The 18302-nt window shown below is 33.2% G+C and overlaps 2 protein-coding genes across 2 annotated transcripts; both read left to right on the top strand.

The window, feature by feature from the left end:
• Window positions 1-7: 7 nt before the first annotated feature.
• Window positions 8-16988, top strand: LOC132741424 (deubiquitinase OTUD6B-like). The gene is made up of 10 exons (XM_060729579.1): window positions 8-166; window positions 5219-5370; window positions 6134-6259; window positions 8009-8146; window positions 9002-9021; window positions 9637-9682; window positions 11571-11676; window positions 14714-14775; window positions 15576-15682; window positions 16712-16988. Exons 1-10 carry the CDS (start codon window positions 85-87, stop codon window positions 16794-16796), a joined length of 924 nt encoding a protein of 307 aa, XP_060585562.1. The 5' UTR covers window positions 8-84; the 3' UTR covers window positions 16797-16988.
• Window positions 1055-2797, top strand: LOC132741426 (uncharacterized). Its single transcript, XM_060729580.1, has 3 exons — window positions 1055-1404; window positions 1945-2217; window positions 2448-2797. Exons 2-3 carry the CDS (start codon window positions 1965-1967, stop codon window positions 2546-2548), a joined length of 354 nt encoding a protein of 117 aa, XP_060585563.1. The 5' UTR covers window positions 1055-1404; window positions 1945-1964; the 3' UTR covers window positions 2549-2797.
• Window positions 16989-18302: the final 1314 nt, after the last annotated feature.

Here is an 18302-nt window from a genome sequence, read left to right as displayed (position 1 = left end):
AACAAAGATTGTGAACAATTATTTATTTCGTGAAATAAGAGACAATTATTTTACTTTTTCTATTGATGTAAGCTGCATAAGAAGATGGCCGACTTTGGAGATAAAAAATGTGACTCGGAAGAACTACTGCTACAACGTCAAAGGAAAGAGAAGAAGGACCTCCAAGGTGCTTAAGATTATAAAAGCACTACATTTTGAATATTTTCCTTTAAATTTCATCCGGTGATAAATACTATTTATAAGTTATAATGGTTGATATGTGTCAGGTATAGGCAAAAATAGTGGGTGGGGTAATATCGTTTCTCATAAATTAGATAGTGGGTGGGGTATTATCGTCTCTCATAGTCCTGAAAATCTTCAATTCATAATCAAGTAGCTGAAACATCATTGTATACCTATCACTTTCGTTGAAAAGAGAGAGAAAGAGAGATATAATGTTTTTTGTTTGCTTGTTTGTTTCATTGTACGCCTTTTCCCAACAGTATTTCAGTCAAATAGGCGGGTAGTTTCCTGGAGAGTTACACCAGTACTAGACTACCTTCCTCCGTGCTAAACTACCAAAGCATCTCCCAGGGATCGAACCCACGCCACAGATCAGGCCCCGGCAAAATCAATTGTCCGTATTGCCCAGGTTGTCCCACAGCCTGTACGGACAAGTGAAAATTTTCAAGAATTAACTATGTAAATATCATACGGACAAGTTAAAAATGCTTCAAATAAAAACGGACAAGTAAGTCAAAATCAGATTTTGCCGGCCCTGCAGATGTAACTGGATTAGAAGTCATTTACTCTAACCCCTCGACCACAGAGGCGGTCATATATAAAGTTACTTGAGACTTTGGCTAATATGTTTTATAGGGGTAATCAAAAGAGACTTCAGCGAACAGGTTTTATAGTACTGCTAGACCTGTTCGCTGAAGCCAATCCCGTATGGAAAGTCAACCAGAACCTTGACATATTTATAATGTTATGCTGTTATTCAATAAATTTGCGTGATCTGGACAAAAGCTATTTTAATACAGGTAGTTAGATATATTTGCAGGGAATACCCCAGGCGCTTTTAGCGCATCGGCACCGATGCGCTAAAATTTCAGAACAAGAAATCCCGATGCGCTTAAAATTATCATAGCGCTTTAAAAAATGACCGATATCCCTTTCTTTTGTGTCTATAAGTTAACCCCAATTAGCCAAATAAACAAGCCAATATACATGTCCTGTGTAGATAATTACCCGAGGCGTATACACAATCCGATACACTGATTGCCTTTTAGACTGTGTGACGTCACAGACACCTGTCATCGATGTCTGCAGACGACTGCTGGTGCACTTTCAGGTGTTGTCAATTACCGTGTATTGAGATGGGTGCAATTTAACCGCGGCATGTGTGATATTTACATGTTTCAGGTAGGTGTAATAACTTTTATTGCTTTGATAATATAATTGGCATTAATTGACATGCGATATAACAGTTTGATATTTAGGGATGAATGGGTTAATTGTCTTGATATAAGTGTAATGTTCAATTTCATCTTTCACTTTCTTATGATCGTTACGTCTAAAGCAGTATTGTAGTATTAAGATTTCAAAAAATAATATGTCTAACATGAATAAGGGAAGCCTAGTTCACTATCAATTTTTTTTTCCGTGAGCAATGTCGTTGAAACTGTCTCAGGATCATTTTGCTTTTTTTTTCTTTTTTTACTCTTGGGTTAAACTGCATAGATATTCAGAAATAAATTTGGTTGATGGCTACTTTAACATTGAAAACATTAACGACTGTTCATTATCAACTTGCAAATGAGTGAAAACAACAACAAAAACTTTACATCAACAATCCCACTTAGTGACAGCCAATTGGTCATTTTCTTTTTTAATTAAAAATGTCTTGTAATCTGTTTCTGTTCAGTGAATCCCCAAAATGAAAAAAAAATATTAACTTTGCAGGCCCTCTTTAATCGAGCCTGATGGACAGCTTTGTGAAGTGCAATCTAGTGTCCTACCCCTTAGCATTGGTTTGTCAGGACATACAGGAGCTGGCCAGGCACTTTGGTGTAGATATGGAGCAGTGCCGCAGCCACTGGCACCAGGTACGTGCCAGTCTAGAGGGGACTGATCAGTCAGCCGACCAAACCATGACCTGGATTACTGGCAACCTTTCTACCAGTCATCTTTACAGAATTGCTGCTGTGGGTCTCCTCCTCCCAACCTCTACTGCAGGTAAGCATTATTAAATTCATTCATTCTTGAACATTAATGAAATTCCAATGACAGTTGCAGATGTGTAACACTTTGCTAGAAGTTTTTCAACATTTCAAATATGATTTTTTTACTTAGTAAAGTTTAAACAGGCTGGAAGTTTTAAATTTTCAAATATTCACATCAAACAAACAATATAAATAAACGACATGAGGTTAACATAAATGATTACTTTTATTTATTAATTTCAGATTTTGAGCGAGGATTCAGCTGTCTGAAGAGAGTTAAGACTGAAAACAGGAATTGTCTCTCTGTTAAAGTTCTAAACTATCTTCTTGCCGTCTCCCTTTAAGCACCCCCATTAGAATCTTTCAACTTTGAGAAGGCAGTCAAGGCATGGAATGACAACAAACCTAGAAGACAGGCCCACTTTTAATGATGTTAATGAAGAAAAAACAACTGAAATATACTCATTTAAATGGGACACACACATACATATAAATGTTGATCACATGTTGTGAACTTGTGTTTATATATAATTGTTTATTTATTTGAATTGTTGGAAATGGAAAAAGTAAATAATAAAAATTAAGAAAATGTTTATCAAGTGAAAAGCTTTCATTATTTGTTTTAAAACAGCCCACAGCAGTATCTTGACACCTTAAATGGCAAAAATTTTCGACACGCGGTATGGGGGTCAAAACCCCCTCCCGCACCCACCCCCGTCTTATTAAAAAAATGTAGCGCTTAAAAAAAATCCTGGGGAATACCCTGATTTGGGACACTTCAGTCTATATTTTTGAACACAGAACGTTAGATTGATGAAATAATGCCTCATAGTTTATCAGTGGGTTCACATTTCATAAAATTCGCCACCATTGCTGCCCTAATTATCACGTGACTAGCGAGAATTTAGGTTCGGATACCTTTGCATGACATTTGGTGACCCAAATGCTTTGGCTTTGCAATTATGAATAACCGTGTATTTATTCAACAACAGACATTGTACCAAAAACATGTTGGATTTATGTTTTGAGTGATGATTCATGAATTAATTTAAAATTGTACACTTAGTAAAAATAGTGTATGGTCCGTTACTAAAAATAGATGCTAGAATTCCCAAAACTTAAGTCCCACCAGATTTCATTTGAAAGCAGACTCCATATTGGCATTGGTAAACATTCTCTACATATTTCCATATTAAATAGTTGGGTACACAATTTCATTGAAGTTTCATTTAAAAACAAAACATGAATTGATTCAGAATTTTATTTGAGCCAAATTTGATTAATAAGGGTGATTTTAAAAGGTTTTTATGTACTGCACACAAACTGCCAAAATCCTGGTAGCCTTTGCAAATAGGGTTGACCCATAACTTTACTGTCTGTCGCACAACATCAAAATAAAAGCGACATATAAAGTTTTATATGGAAGCCAGAACTATATAGGGGTGAAAGTGGTTTCGTCGAAATACAGGTTCGATAAATTTATCTTGTATTATACTATAACAAAATAGGTTATGGTTTCGGCAAACTTATTTGATAGTGTTAAAAATATTTATTGTATACATGGCACGTCAATTATCGTAGGTGTTAATATGTGGTTTGTCACGCATTTTCATGCAATTAAAGAGAAGATCTTTGAAGATTTATACACTAATTTTATTCATTATTTTCTTGAAGAATACATTTTATTTTATTTGAATGCATGTATTTTGTGATCATGTGCATTTTGTACACGTCTTATATGAATAAATTATCAAAGCTAAACTATCTGAACATGTAAAAGTATTTATATATATATACACATCATCATGAGAGCTAGCCTAATTAATTTGGCGTGAACGATTTGACCCATTTTACAAACTTTTTTTTTCATACTGTCAAACCAGACACCACCTGTCCAAAATTATCTGGATGTCTCTTTGACAAGTCTAATTAGTTGGGCTAGCGTCTGTGTAGAATTAAGCAGTTTGTGGTTGTACTTTGAAAAAGACATTGCCCGTCCAAAATTATCTTGATGTCTCTTTGACAAGTCTAATTAGTTGGGCTAGCGTCTGTGTAGAATTAAGCAGTTTGTGGTTGTACTTTGAAAAAGACATTGCCAGTCCAAAATTATCTTGATGTGTCTTTGACAAGTCTAATTAGTTGGTCTTCATGAGAGCATAACAACCACACACTTTTTTTCATCACTAGATATTAACAATAGACACATGCACAGTATTAAACATTTCCACAAAATTAAAAATCATCCTCATAAATCCTGTCATTAATTAAGTTGTTAGATCCAATTCCTGAAATGTGGTTGCATAATCTCAGTAGTAGGGAAGTTGTCAGCTCATTATATTCTTACTTGTCCAAGGCGTCAAATAAGGCACAATGGATGCTGGCGTATCTTTTACCATACAGTCTTGTCAAGAAATGTTGAGAAACAAGAGGAATTTGTAGATCCACATCATATGTACCTCTCCTTTATTAATTAAGTACGGTAGTATGGTAATTGAAATATAAAAGTTAATAAAATTAAGGTTATAATTAATTAAGTAGCTTTAATGTAAAATGACATGTTATTTACCTTTCTTGCACTTCCTGTGTTGCAAGTTAGCATACAATGATACATGTATCTGTCACAGCGAATAGTATGGTGTCGCATGGTCACCATCTCAGAGCAGTTATAGATGTACTCATGTACTATATGTTCTCTGTTATTCACGGAAATCACCAAAATTCTATTTATAGTATTGCTAAATGTCAGTTTACTGTCACTTAACATCAAAATAAAGTGCAAAGAAATCTACAATCATGTATAAATTAACAAGTTTGTATTGTTTTACTAAATTAAAAGGTAATATATTGATTTCTTTAGGAAGTGGCTAGCCATAAGGCCCATAGTTCTAGCCAAAAGTTCTAGCTGTACTTATCTCATGTATGGCTAGGGCTCATAAATATTTTTATGACTTAATACTTTATAATTATTTTCTACAAAGTTTTTGATGAAATTTCTGTGTAACTTGTATTTTTAGCTGAAATTCAGAAATTGAAGCATGGTGTCACCAAGGGAGATAAAAAGAAAAAGAAAGAAACTACAGAAAAGATTGCATTACTAGAAGCTGAACTGACTGCTAAACATCAGAAGGAACTGGCAGAGCTTAAAGACAATAATATTGTAGAGGAAGTTAGTACTTTCTAATTTCTACATCACATCTGGAAAAATGGTGTTTACTGAAAGAAATAATCCATCATCTGTTATCTTTCATTTCCTCATTATAAATATCACATCCTTAGTGTGATATTGTACATAATGTTAACCCCACAATGGTAAGATGTACAGATGTGTGAACATAATTTTGCAATGACAGTAATAAAGGAAAATTTGTGACTTCAAGTTTGATTTAATTTATGAAAATTATATATAATGCAATAGAAGTTTCAATGTAAATGAGTGTAATGTCACATGTTAAATGGGCATAGGGGCATTTATGTATATATGGGAAATTACCCAGAAAAACATTTTAACTTGTGTACAGTGTTTCATTTTATCACAGCTTTTATGACTCTGTAAAAATAGTATGGCACGGTCGTGCATATATTTGATGTGATATCATTTAAGTTATATAGACATACATGTAGCTAAAAAGTGCACATTGTTGGCATTACACAGTAACACTAGTCATGTCAATGAAAAAGTGATTGTTTTAAATGAAAAAATAGTTCTTATTTATGTATGTAATAAATAGAATATTCATGTAAGCTCATAACTAAATTCATTGAACTCTTTGATTACATGATATTGTGCTTGTAAAAGGCTCGCATAATATAATTCTATTCAGCTTGAAGAATAATCTTCACTCATTCAATTTTCTCATTATGACAACTTGTAAATACATGTGAATGCTATTGCAGTATCTTTCTGATCTCTTAGATGTTGGTCATTTTAGGATGCTGAAATTGAAGAAGTTGTTAATTCAGTGGACAAATTGAGCACTGAGGACCATGATGGACAAGATGAAGTGGTACAACAATCAGCAAAACCAAAGAAACAAAGTAAAGCACAGAAAAGAAGGGTAAGTGACAAGTCTGATTTCTTATTTTAGGGGCGCAGTTTAGTCTAACTTCTTGTTTTTGGCATAAAACGTTATTTAAGAATATATGTGTACAAAACACTAGAAAGTTTTTTTTAAGAAGTTCCTGTAGTTTGCATAAATAAATATTCTTATTTGTGGTTAAATTTTGTCTGTTTTTTCTGTTGTTTTTTTTTTCCCTTAATTTCCTTTACTTCCCTTCCTGGTAAATAAATGCCTTCAATATTTTCACAATGTTCTGGAAATAGATATCTACATGTGCATTTTATGATATAATTTATGATTAATGATACTAGTACTATCAAAATACAAAAAACCTATGAGATGAGCCTATTATTATTCTAATGAATAAGGTCTGATAAAATATTTTCTTTACATTCCTTTCATATTTTTATTGCATAGATTGAAAACTCTACTTCTATACAAGCAGACCTGGGGCTGATTACATTGATCAGTAATTGATTTAATTACAATTACTTTCAGATTTTATTGTAATTGATTAAGATTGATTACTCACACTTGCCTCTGTAATCAATTAAATTACAATTATTTTAAGAGAGTAATTGATTGATAATTGATTACATTCAATGTGAAGTAGAATACTTACTTAAGACCACCCCTGAATTAAGACCACCCCTTTAATAAGACTATTTTTTACAAGGTTCTTTAGACAATGGTTAAATGATCCAGAATTAAAAACAACTGCTTATCCACTTTTAAGACCACCTGATTCAGTCCAATTAAGTTTCAAAATTTGGAAGTCAGAGACTGCAAAATCTCTGTACCCATTGTTGAAAGTCATGCTATATATGTAAAGAAGGAAAAACATTAAATTTTGGAAGTCACAAGTCAAAAGCAAGGAGTAAATGACTCCCAAACTTCCATTAACGGAAGCCCTGGTCCAAATTCTTTGCTTTATTCTTAATTTGACCCAACTATTGAGACCACTGATATTAAAGTCAACACCTATCTAGATATAAAATTTGTTGTTATGATCTGCTTGAATGCTAAAATGCATGACACTTAATTTCAGGTGTGAAAAACTTTTATTATTGGGTCATTGTATGAAATAAGGTGAGAAGATTAATTTTAGAGTGGTTTAATGTTGCTTTCAGCGAATTTATTTTGTGAAGAATTAAGTTTTATTCGATAGGTGATTTATGTACATCATATTATAATTGATATTGAAATCTGACCAAAGAGAATTGTATCTTAAATTTCTTCAGAAATATCCTTCCTCTCATCAAATATCATAGCATACTTTTATAGTGTCTTATATTGTATTTGTAGCTTAAGATACATGCTGTTAAATGACTAAAATAGATCATGGTGATAAGTATGTAAGCAATGATGAGAATATTCACAATTAAGACCACCCCACAATTTAGACCACTTTGGTCCAGCCCAGATGATGGTCTTTATTAAGAACCTTTACTGTATAAATGCAATACAAAAGATAAACTGTATCATGTAAAATAAAGGCATCCTTTGAATTAAAATAGTTTCCTGTTAAATCTGAAAGTAATCAATGTCAATCGAATTGTAATCATAATTACTGACTGAATTTAAGCTGTAATTGATTAATTACAATTAATGTAATCAATTTTGGGCAAGGTAATCAATTACATGATGATTACAGTGTAATCATGTAATCAATTAAAAAATCAATGATTACAATTAATGATTACCCCAGGTCTGTATACAAGTTAAACATGATACATTTATGTACAGAACAAGAAAGCAGCTAAGGATGAAGAGAGGGAAGAGAGAATAAGAGAACAAGAGATAGAGAACCTGACATCATCTAGACATATGGAAGCTGTGAAAATAAAGTCAGTCCTTAAACAGAGAGGTCTACAGATACATGAGGTTAGTTTCAGCATTCTAATGTTTTAGTGGTGATTTGAACAGTCCTTTTGATTCTATTATAGAGCTTGACCAGCCTAAATTTCCATGATGTCTGACTAACTGTTAATACAGTAATTGTTATATTCAAGAGGCCACTAGAATTGTCTAGCCCACAAATTTTGACAACTCTTATTAATTTTAACACTGTTTGCCCTAAATTTTGGACAGTTATGAATTTAATGCAGGTCATATATAGAAGACATGTTAGGTGGGCTGGTATTGGTAATTTTATAGACTTATAAGTATGCTGTATAATATGAATACATCCAAAAACAATTCTGCTTGCTGGCATATAGTACTTATATAATTATGAATGTAGCAAATATCCATTCTGTAAATAGAGCAGTATAGAACAAATTGTACCAAAGTTGAATATCATTTGTGATAAAGGCATCATCTACAGTGTTTGTGAAACTCATTTAAGCTATTTTGGGAAGTTACAAGAGTCCATTTTGTTAATTTGACAAAGTAATGAGTAATTACAAAGATGATTTTGTGTTAAAAATGTAATGGTAGGTTTAGAAAAGGAAATATTTATAATTACATTAAAACGTTTTTTGGGTTTATCATGTACTGGTTGTTAATCTCACCAAAATAAAGAGTTTTTAATATGGGATGAACATTGAAATGCCTTTTTGACATTAATCTTAGTTTATGAATAACTTTATATAAACTTTAATTAGTTATGAATACTTATATGAGTTAATTGATTACCTCCCTGTACATGTTTTAATTTCTCATGACATTGGGTTTTAATTTCTCATGACATTGGGAGTAGTTTCATTTAATAACAATGTTGATCATTTGTATTTTCAGATTCCCTCTGATGGTAATTGGTAAGTTTGGTAGAAACTTTTCCTTAAGTTTTACCAATAAGATAACTGACATGTGAATAAGGAATAAATTATCATTGTTTTTTGTGTAATATGTTTATAGTCTTAGCATGATAAGGTATTTTGAATGGTATTTTAGATATCACAGATAAACCAGCATCATTGTAAATGCATTTATACTAATAGCAATACTACAAAATACATGACCCCGGTCTTAGTATAATGAAAGTACAATGTAATGGGTTATTTCATCCAGACAGTTTGAATCTGGTGACCAAGCATTTAAGGTCTCTGACTTTGAAGTAAAAGTACCACTTGCCACTTTTGGTTCAAATGATTATATAGAGCATTGCATTCCTAAATAGAACATTTCCAGCTAGCTTTTGGAATGTTGGTTGTTCTTCTCAGTTGCCTTCTTGTGCTAAAAATAATTCTTCAGCAGTATTGCTACAAGCAACCATAGTCAGCTTAGCAACCATAGCTTCATTCCATTTGAGCAGCTACAGTGATAGCTATGTATTAACTGTTTGAGTCTTGAAAAGAGATAAATGTAAATCATTCTCTAAACATTTTCCGTTTCTAGACTAACTATATCTGGATATTTTTTATATTTTTTAGTTTATATGCAGCAGTTGCCCATCAGTTGGAGGACAGAAAAATCTCAGTATGTATTACATATTATATCTATATTATAGTATTAACAACTTTCATATGTTACAAGTTAGGCCCTCTGCATCCAAACCAGCCTCTAACAACCTCTATACTGTTCTGTGCTAAATTTTACGATTTTGATAGAATCAACAATGTACAGCATGGATCTGACTTATAATTCATTAAGTACTGTACTGACAATAGCTAATTTAGTGTTGTTGCATGACTTATAATTCATTAAGTTACTGTACTGACAATAGCTAATTTAGTGTTGTTGCATGACTTATAATTCATTTAGTACTGTACTGACAATAGCTAATTTAGTGTTGTTGCATGACTTATAATTCATTTAGTACTGTACTGACAATAGCTAATTTAGTGTTGTTGCATGACTTATAATTCATTTAGTACTGTACTGACAATAGCTAATTTAGTGTTGTTTCATGACTTATAATTCATTTAGTACTGTACTGACAATAGCTAATTTAGTGTTGTTGCATGACTTATAATTCATTTAGTACTGTACTGACAATAGCTAATTTAGTGTTGTTGCATGACTTATAATTCATTTAGTACTGTACTGACAATAGCTAATTTAGTGTTGTTGAAGTGTAGTTGTAATCTGACTACACATACCAGGCTCTAATTGAAAACTATTTTGCTTAATTTATTATTAGACAAATTCGCAGTCATAGTTAAACAGTACAGTAAACTTCACTTATAGCGAACACGGTTATAGCCAACTTCTGGTTATAAGGAACAATTTATTTTGGCCCAAAATTTGCCCTTCTTTGTCTAATATAAAAATATACGGTTATAGCGAACACGGTTATAAGGAATTATCGCTTATAAGGAACTCATTTCTTAGTCCCAATTTAGTTAAAAGTACAGAAAATTAAACTTTTATAACGAACTCCAAAATATCGGCTATCCGTAAATTGATCCCGCATTTTCAACTTTCGTTTTGTATAAATCATTGAACTACTACAAAGTATGCTTGATTTAAAATTTAAATGAAAAGAAATCTATTTTGTGTTATAAAGTCTGCAGAGTCCCTTGGAACTGTTAGAGTCCTCGCCCTACCGGCTCGGGCACCAACCGTTCCTCGGGACTCTGCAGACGTTATAACACGGAAAAACGTGCGTTAACCTATATAAAAGGAAAGAAAAATCGAAAATCTTGGTTTTCTTAATAATGGAAAGAAAACGAAAAGTACTGAATATGATGTTTTATGTGAAATTGAGAAAGGGAGTAAAATTAAAACTGAAATACCAAAGGATTTTCAAATTCCAAAAAGTACGCTTTCGGATATTGTGTCTAAAATAGAAATAAACAACTATTTTTTCTTAATCAAATGCTCTTCAAAATGGCAGACGTTGGTAAACAAACAGTTCGTTATATGTAAATCTGTTCGCTATAAAAACTCCTGATACAAGGAACTAATTCGCTATATGCTTAAAAGGAACTCCGGATATAAGTAACAGATTTTGAATGTCCCCGATGAGTTTGTTGTAAGCGGAGTTTACTGTATTTCATTTAGCTTGTTTGTGATAACAGCTTGAAGCTGATTTAAACCAGTATTGAGTCTGCTTGTTGGAACTAACCTGTACTGGTTTCCTATGATGGAATGTGGTTTGTGAATGGAATATGGTTCAAACCCATGTTCTGAATGATCACTGCCCCAGCCACTAAACATGAATTCCTAGTTTTTAGGAAAATGCTGCTAACATTTCTAATATTAAGGGTGTTAAAAGACTTGTGTTCCAAAAATGCTGGAAAAAGTCTTGTTTATTGTTTTCTAAAATAGATGACAATTTAATATAATACATAAGCATTCATGACATGCAAATTTGATTAAAATGGACTTGAATAACATATTGATATGTTGTGTCTGTTGACAGAGTAGTGTGGACAGTTTGAGGACTCAAGTTGCTAAGTACATGAGGGAGCATGCTGACGACTTTCTTCCATTTCTATCTAAAGATAATGGTGACTGCTTTACACAAGGTATAATACATGTATAATATTTAAACTCCAGGATATTTCTTATATAGACATACATGTAATACTAGTTTTATTTTTATGTGTATTAAAAACAAGGAAGTGGCTAGCCGTACGGGCCCGTACGGCTAGCCAAAAGTTCTAGTCGTACGTGAGTCACGTACGACTAGCCAGGACACACTGTATTGGCTAGCCGTACGGCACTTTTCAAAAATATATGGAAGGCGAAAGTGCATATGTTAATTATGACTTTAAGCGAGGATTTTAGTCAAGAATGTTTACTTTTTAGAGATTAATCGACGTGTTGGCTACAGTAAAGAATGTACTTTGTCATCTGAAGGCGACGAGAAAAAATAGCGTTTGGTTGCAGTTAAATAACATCAATTGAAATAGTTTACAAAATTTTGGTAATAATCCTTTTTTGTTTCATTAAGTTCAATTTTTAAATTAAAAAAACAAAACAAAAAAAACACCGAAAATAATTGTTGTTGGGCTCTGATAATTGCGTCAATTACCGACGGTATAGATGTTTGTCCATCATTAAGGAAAGTTTGCATTATTAAACTATTTCTCCTTTTCACCGTTTTTTTTAATAATCTTTTTATTTGTTTATTTATTCCCCTCCGATCATAATTTATTCGATCCATGTGCTTAATTAACAGATTCAACAATTCATCTTCATAAAAATCATAAGCATGAAAATTAAGGACGTTAATTATAACATGCAACTTTGACACTTAATTTTATTAAGATAGATTATACAATGCTTACTCGTATTTATTTTTTTTTGCAAAATTGCGGAACATCTTTATATTAAAGTGAACTCACTAGGACAAATGCGGAGATTTGATTAAAATCGTTGTTTAAAGACACAAAATAGCATATGCATTTTCGACTTCCATCTAATTTTGAAAAGTGCCGTACGGCTAGCCAATACAGTGTGTCCAGGCTAGTCGTACGTGACTCACGTACGGCTAGAACTTTTGACTAGCCGTACGGGCCCGTACGGCTAGCCACTTCCTAAAAACAAAGCTGTTATAATATACTCTTAGGTACATTAACTAAATTTATATTAAACCTGATTGCAGGGTTCCCGCTGTCGCTCGCCAATGGCGCCAAATGCGACAAAATATTAATTCTGGCGCATAAAATCTTCAATTGGCGAATTTTACTGGCGCCAACGTAAGATAAAAGCATCCGACAACTAGTACACTTAAATATCATAAGCGGCCGCGTCTATTAGATAAGCGACCCTAATGTGAAAGGTCACGCGCGATTAGTTTGTTTATCAAACTGTATCATCAATTATGTCATCAATTGTGTGACACTTCGGGAACATGACAAGATAAAAGTGTCAATGTGTTAATTGGAACAATTTACGTCTTTAATCCTCTGACTTGGAGCACTGATAATTACACATGTGGTCAAATGGTGTTAGTAGCGAATCAGAGAAATGAAAGATCGTCTGTGATGTTGACAAACATTGAACTTTAGGTAAGTTGGCTCGTCAACTGATTTAAATAATTACAGTTTGAAATATAAAATCGGATGACAATTAAAAGAATAATTTCACTAATGATTGATCTAAAGCCACCGTTTACTGCAGCGTTAATATTTTCATATCTGAATGTAAAGTGCTGAAATGTCTAATCACATGCAAAACCTATTAAAATAAACAATATTCTTCATTGTTAAAAAGTACTAAGTATCGATTTCATTTTTGTTCTTATTGATTTTTAGATGAAGTCAATTTACAGTAATGTTTTTTTATTTTGTATCTGTAGATCACCAGAATGTCAGATAGAAGCTGGAAAGATCATGGCTCAGTCCAGTCAGTGAGAATGAATAAGTGATAAGAACAGCTTATGGCAAAACGGTGGAAAACAGGACCTCCAAACCTCACTACTAACTTAAAATGATGTTTTTGATTACATTTATAATGACACATGTATTTATTCAAATGGAATTTGAAAACCACATAATACTATGTCTATATATTAGGTAATAAACATGTGCAGCTGTAATAAAATGAAATATTATAAATATGTGTTTTTAATCTTAATGATATATAACTGCTAAAGATAGGCATGTCTCCCTTGCAGAATTATTGGCTCCATATTGGCTCCAACTTTGGAGCCATTGGCTCTAACTTTTTCTGATTGGTGGCGAATTTGGTGGCGCAAACTAATTTTGACCCAGAGGGAACCCTGGATTGGTCCATATAATGATGTATTATCAATAAATATCAATTTTTTGCAATAATAGTTCAGATAGAAAACTTATACATTTAACTGATATTTTTATTTGATTTTGAATATGATCTATGATTTACATATTTTTGTTGGTAGAACAGAAACAATAAATACCACATGTAAATATTTTATTAGTGATTAAGATATGAGTTTGCTGTTCAGAAAAGAAGCATTTGTAGATTTAATTTTGTATTCTCAGTGAAACTTCTCAGTAACTGATAAGACAAAATATATTCATCCTAATTATATACCAAAATACCTTACAAGCCATATCTTCATTTCTGAGCCAACGTTTTACTTTTTTAACGTTTGAGTGTTGACTGGAACTTTAAAATGGTTGATACTTAATTTCAGCAAATAAATTGTTGAGATGTGGCAGTGATATCATTCAAACTTCTGCAAATACAAATACTACATGCATTAGTTCACAAAGTCCTTTGTTGGTTTGTACATATAAAAAAAACATTTGTTCTAGGTTTTACTGTAATGAATGAATTCCTTAGGATGATATAATTTTGTATCACATCTTTATAATATGAGCTGCGTCATGACAAAACCAGCGTAATGCGTTTGCAACCAGCAAGGATCCAGACCAGCCTCAGCATCCGCGCAGTCTGATCAGGATCCATGCTGTTCGCTTACAAACCCTATAACAAGTAGAGAAACTGATAGCGAACAGCATGGATCCTGATCAGACTGCGCAGATGCGCAGGCTGATCTGGATCCATGCTGGTTGGAAACCCATTTTGTTGGTTTTGTCATGGCGGGGCTCATATAAACTTTTATTACAGATGATTTTGAAGCTTACTGTAATGATTTAGAGACTACACCAGCATGGGGAGGACAGTTGGAGGTAATAATTAGGTTGTGGGGTTTGTACACTTTTGTGATAATGATTTACTATACAGATGATTTTTTGTGTACTCTTACACAACTTTTCTTAAACGATAAAAATACTTAATTATGTTTTAATAAGGAGAGATGTTAGTTAATATTGATTGTTCCCAAAAATACTTTTAAAAAAATACAAACATATATCCCAGAATGACCGACTGTATTTCATATAAGTACATCTAAAAGACTGGCATTTATTGATTTAGAGTGACGTTGGGTATATGGATTGCAAAAATCTATACTGTCTGCTATGAGTAAAATGTAAATACATTTGTACTGCTTTTAGTCCAGGGAAAAAATATAGCAAAATACAAGTTAAAATAGAAAAATACCAGTAACTTTTGTTTACACTCGCAAATTTTTGCTAGTGTAGCAGATAGTTAATAAACATAAATTAATAAAACTGAAATGTTAACAAAAATGTCATTTCCAATGGCAATTCTTACAAAATAGCAACAATAAACAAATATAGATATATGCATCATGATGAATATTGGTAAATATTATGTTGAAAACATGCAAGTTTAGTTTTGTTTTATGGAGTTAGAATTTTTGTACTGGCAAAAATTTGAAAGTGGAAAAAAAGTTTAGCTGGCCCTGTAATTGGTCTGTTACAAAGTCACATAAATATTGTATTTTTATTATTAACCTAAACAACAATGAGAAATACATACCTGACTAGATAATATTTTATTAACTATATAGTATAGAAAGTTACCATGTGATACACAGTAAATGATATGATGTGGTTTATTGCAGATACAAGCATTGTGTAATGTGTTACGTATACCTGTAGAAGTTGTTCAGTCTGAAGGCCCATCAATACTTACTGGAGAACATTATGGTGGCAATCCACTAGTTTTAACGTAAGTCAAGCAGATTTTTACTGACAAATGTAAACATGTTGACTAATGGAAGGTTGATGGTTCTACACAGGTGTCTGCTCATGTCAAACACAATGTACAGACGTCTTTGTCCATCATTAAAGCTGAAAAGTTTTCTTACAGCATGACTTAAAACTGAACCCAGAAAAAAGGGAGACAATTATAATCTTGTTGGTTTTAATCCAATTAAGGGTGTTTGTTTATGGTTCAGTAATTTTTCTCATTGGCCCTTTATATTTAAAATTTTGCATGAAAAAGTAAGTGATATTGATAAATATATTTAGCTGTAAATAAAGGTGTTAGATTTTAAGTCACACACTGACACTATATGGTGTCTCTGGAGGAAGATCTCAGGTGGTCCGTTGTACATTATATCAGGCAGAATGCATTAAGTGGGCTGCTGAGTAGAATCTTCTGTTAGATAGATGAATAGCTTCCTTACATTTAAGAAGACAAAGTCCCTGATAAGATTTGAGCCAGTGAAGGGCAAGAGGTGTTGAAGTCAGTAATCTTGACTACTCTGCTAAAATACTACTCTGCTAAATTAATAGTTTAACCACATTCTGCCTGAATCTTTTTATAAAAACATGGGAAAAAGCTAGTCAATTTCCTAAGGGAAATGGATTTGGACACAACACTCTTAGCGCAGAGTAAATTACTTTCACAATCTTGTAGAGGTTAAAACTGATTAAAATTTCCTCTAGACCAGTGTTGGTCTTTCACAAGATCTTACCACATGAATAACCTTTTTCAACCCAGTATTTGATTAGAAAATAAATGTGGTAAAAGTCAACATTGTAGGTAATCAAAAATCATCTTTTTGATGGCCACAAAAACATTGAAGGCTTGATTTGTCATTCTGTTTATGCCCCCATTCTAGAGTGGATTTTGATAATGATAATTTTTGGTACTTACTTAATGCTGGGTCATAAGATAAGTTATAAGTTATCTTATGTCCCAGCTTAATGACATATATTTCAAAATTTATTCTCAAAATGCTAATCATTACAGATATTACAGACATGCTTATGGACTAGGAGAACACTACCACTCTGTGGAAGAGAAAGTTGATAATCCTGAGGACGATTTTACATGACACAAGTTGCTATAAATATTCATAAGGAAAACTCTAATATTGTTAGATTTCATCCACTGAAGTCAGACACAAATGCTCGAGTATAAAATGAAATACCAACCCTACATCAATGCCTTTTTGATTTATATATTTATTGATATTCTAGAGCAATTTACAATCTTTCAGCTTAATTGATTGTTGAAAACTTTGCAATATTTATGCCCCCATTTTGAAAAAAAGGGGGTATATTGCTTTGCACTTGTCGGTCCGTCGGTCAGTAGACCAAATGGTTTCCGAGTGATAACTAAAGAACCCTTAGGCCTAGGAACTTCAAACTTGGTATGGTGATTGGTCATGACCAGTAGATGACCCCTATTGATTTTGGGGTCAAGGGGTCAAAGGTCAAGGTCACATTGACCTTGTAAGCAAAAACGGTTTCCGATCAATAACTAAAGAACCTTAAGGCCTAGGAACTTCAAACTTAGTATGGTGATTGGTCATGATCAGTAGATGACCCCTATTGATTTTGGGGTCAAGGGGTCAAAGGTCAAGGTCACATTGACCTTGTAAGCAAAAACGGTTTCCGATCAATAACTAAAGAACCTTAAGGCCTAGGAACTTCAAACTTGGTATGGTGATTGGTCATGATCAGTAGATGACCCCTATTGATTTTGGGGTCAAGGGGTCAAAGGTCAAGGTCACATTGACCTTGTAAGCAAAAACGGTTTCCGATCAATAACTAAAGAACCTTAAGGCCTAGGAACTTCAAACTTGGTATGGTGATTGGTCATGATCAGTAGATGACCCCTATTGATTTTGGGGTCAAGGGGTCAAAGGTCAAGGTCACATTGACCTTGTAAGCAAAAACGGTTTCCGATCAATAACTAAAGAACCTTAAGGCCTAGGAACTTCAAACTTGGTATGGTGATTGGTCATGATCAGTAGATGACCCCTATTGATTTTGGGGTCAAAGGTCAAGGTCACATTGACCTCTTGGGTAAAAACGGTTTCGGATCAATAACAAAAGAACCCTTAGGTCTAGGAACTTCAAACTTGGTATGGTGATTGGTTATGACCAGGAGATGACCCCTATTGATTTTGGGGTTAAGGGGTCAAAGGTCAAGGTCACATTGACCTTGTAGGTAAAAACGGTTTCTGATCAATAACTAAAGAACCCTTAGGCCTAGGAACTTCAAACTTGGTATGGTGATTGGTCATGACCAGCAGAGGACCTATTGATTTTGGGGTCAAGGGGTCAAAGGTCAAGGTCACATTGACCTTGTATGTAAAAACGATTTCCGATCAATAACAAAAGAACCCTTAGGCCTAGGAACTTCAAACTTGGTATGGTGATTGGTTATATCCAGCAGATGACCTATTGATTTTGGGGTCAAGGGGTCTAAGGTCAAGGTCACATTGACCTTGTAGGTAAAAACGGTTTCTGATCAATAACGAAAGAACCCTTAGGCCTAGGGACTTCAAACTTGATATGGTGATTGGTCATGATCAGTAGATGACCCCTATTGA

The sequence above is a fragment of the Ruditapes philippinarum genome, unplaced genomic scaffold, assembly GCF_026571515.1.
Source record: "Ruditapes philippinarum isolate M1 unplaced genomic scaffold, ASM2657151v2 ctg5313_1_1_1_1, whole genome shotgun sequence".
Classification (NCBI taxonomy): Eukaryota; Metazoa; Mollusca; class Bivalvia; order Venerida; family Veneridae; genus Ruditapes; species Ruditapes philippinarum.
This window is presented reverse-complemented; position numbering and strand designations above follow the sequence as displayed.

What these genes read in the sequence shown, in the direction of transcription:
- LOC132741424 (XM_060729579.1), top strand. Translation starts at nt 85, where the DNA reads ATGGCCGACTTTGGAGATAAAAAATGTGACTCGGAAGAACTACTGCTA. An exon ending in GTAAAGCACAGAAAAGAAGG is followed by an intron (nt 6,260 to 8,008) that starts GTAAGTGACAAG and finishes ATTTATGTACAG; the next exon opens with AACAAGAAAGCAGCTAAGGA. An exon ending in GAGGTCTACAGATACATGAG is followed by an intron (nt 8,147 to 9,001) that starts GTTAGTTTCAGC and finishes TTGTATTTTCAG; the next exon opens with ATTCCCTCTGATGGTAATTG.
- LOC132741426 (XM_060729580.1), top strand. Translation starts at nt 1,965, where the DNA reads ATGGACAGCTTTGTGAAGTGCAATCTAGTGTCCTACCCCTTAGCATTG. An exon ending in CCTCCCAACCTCTACTGCAG is followed by an intron (nt 2,218 to 2,447) that starts GTAAGCATTATT and finishes TATTAATTTCAG; the next exon opens with ATTTTGAGCGAGGATTCAGC.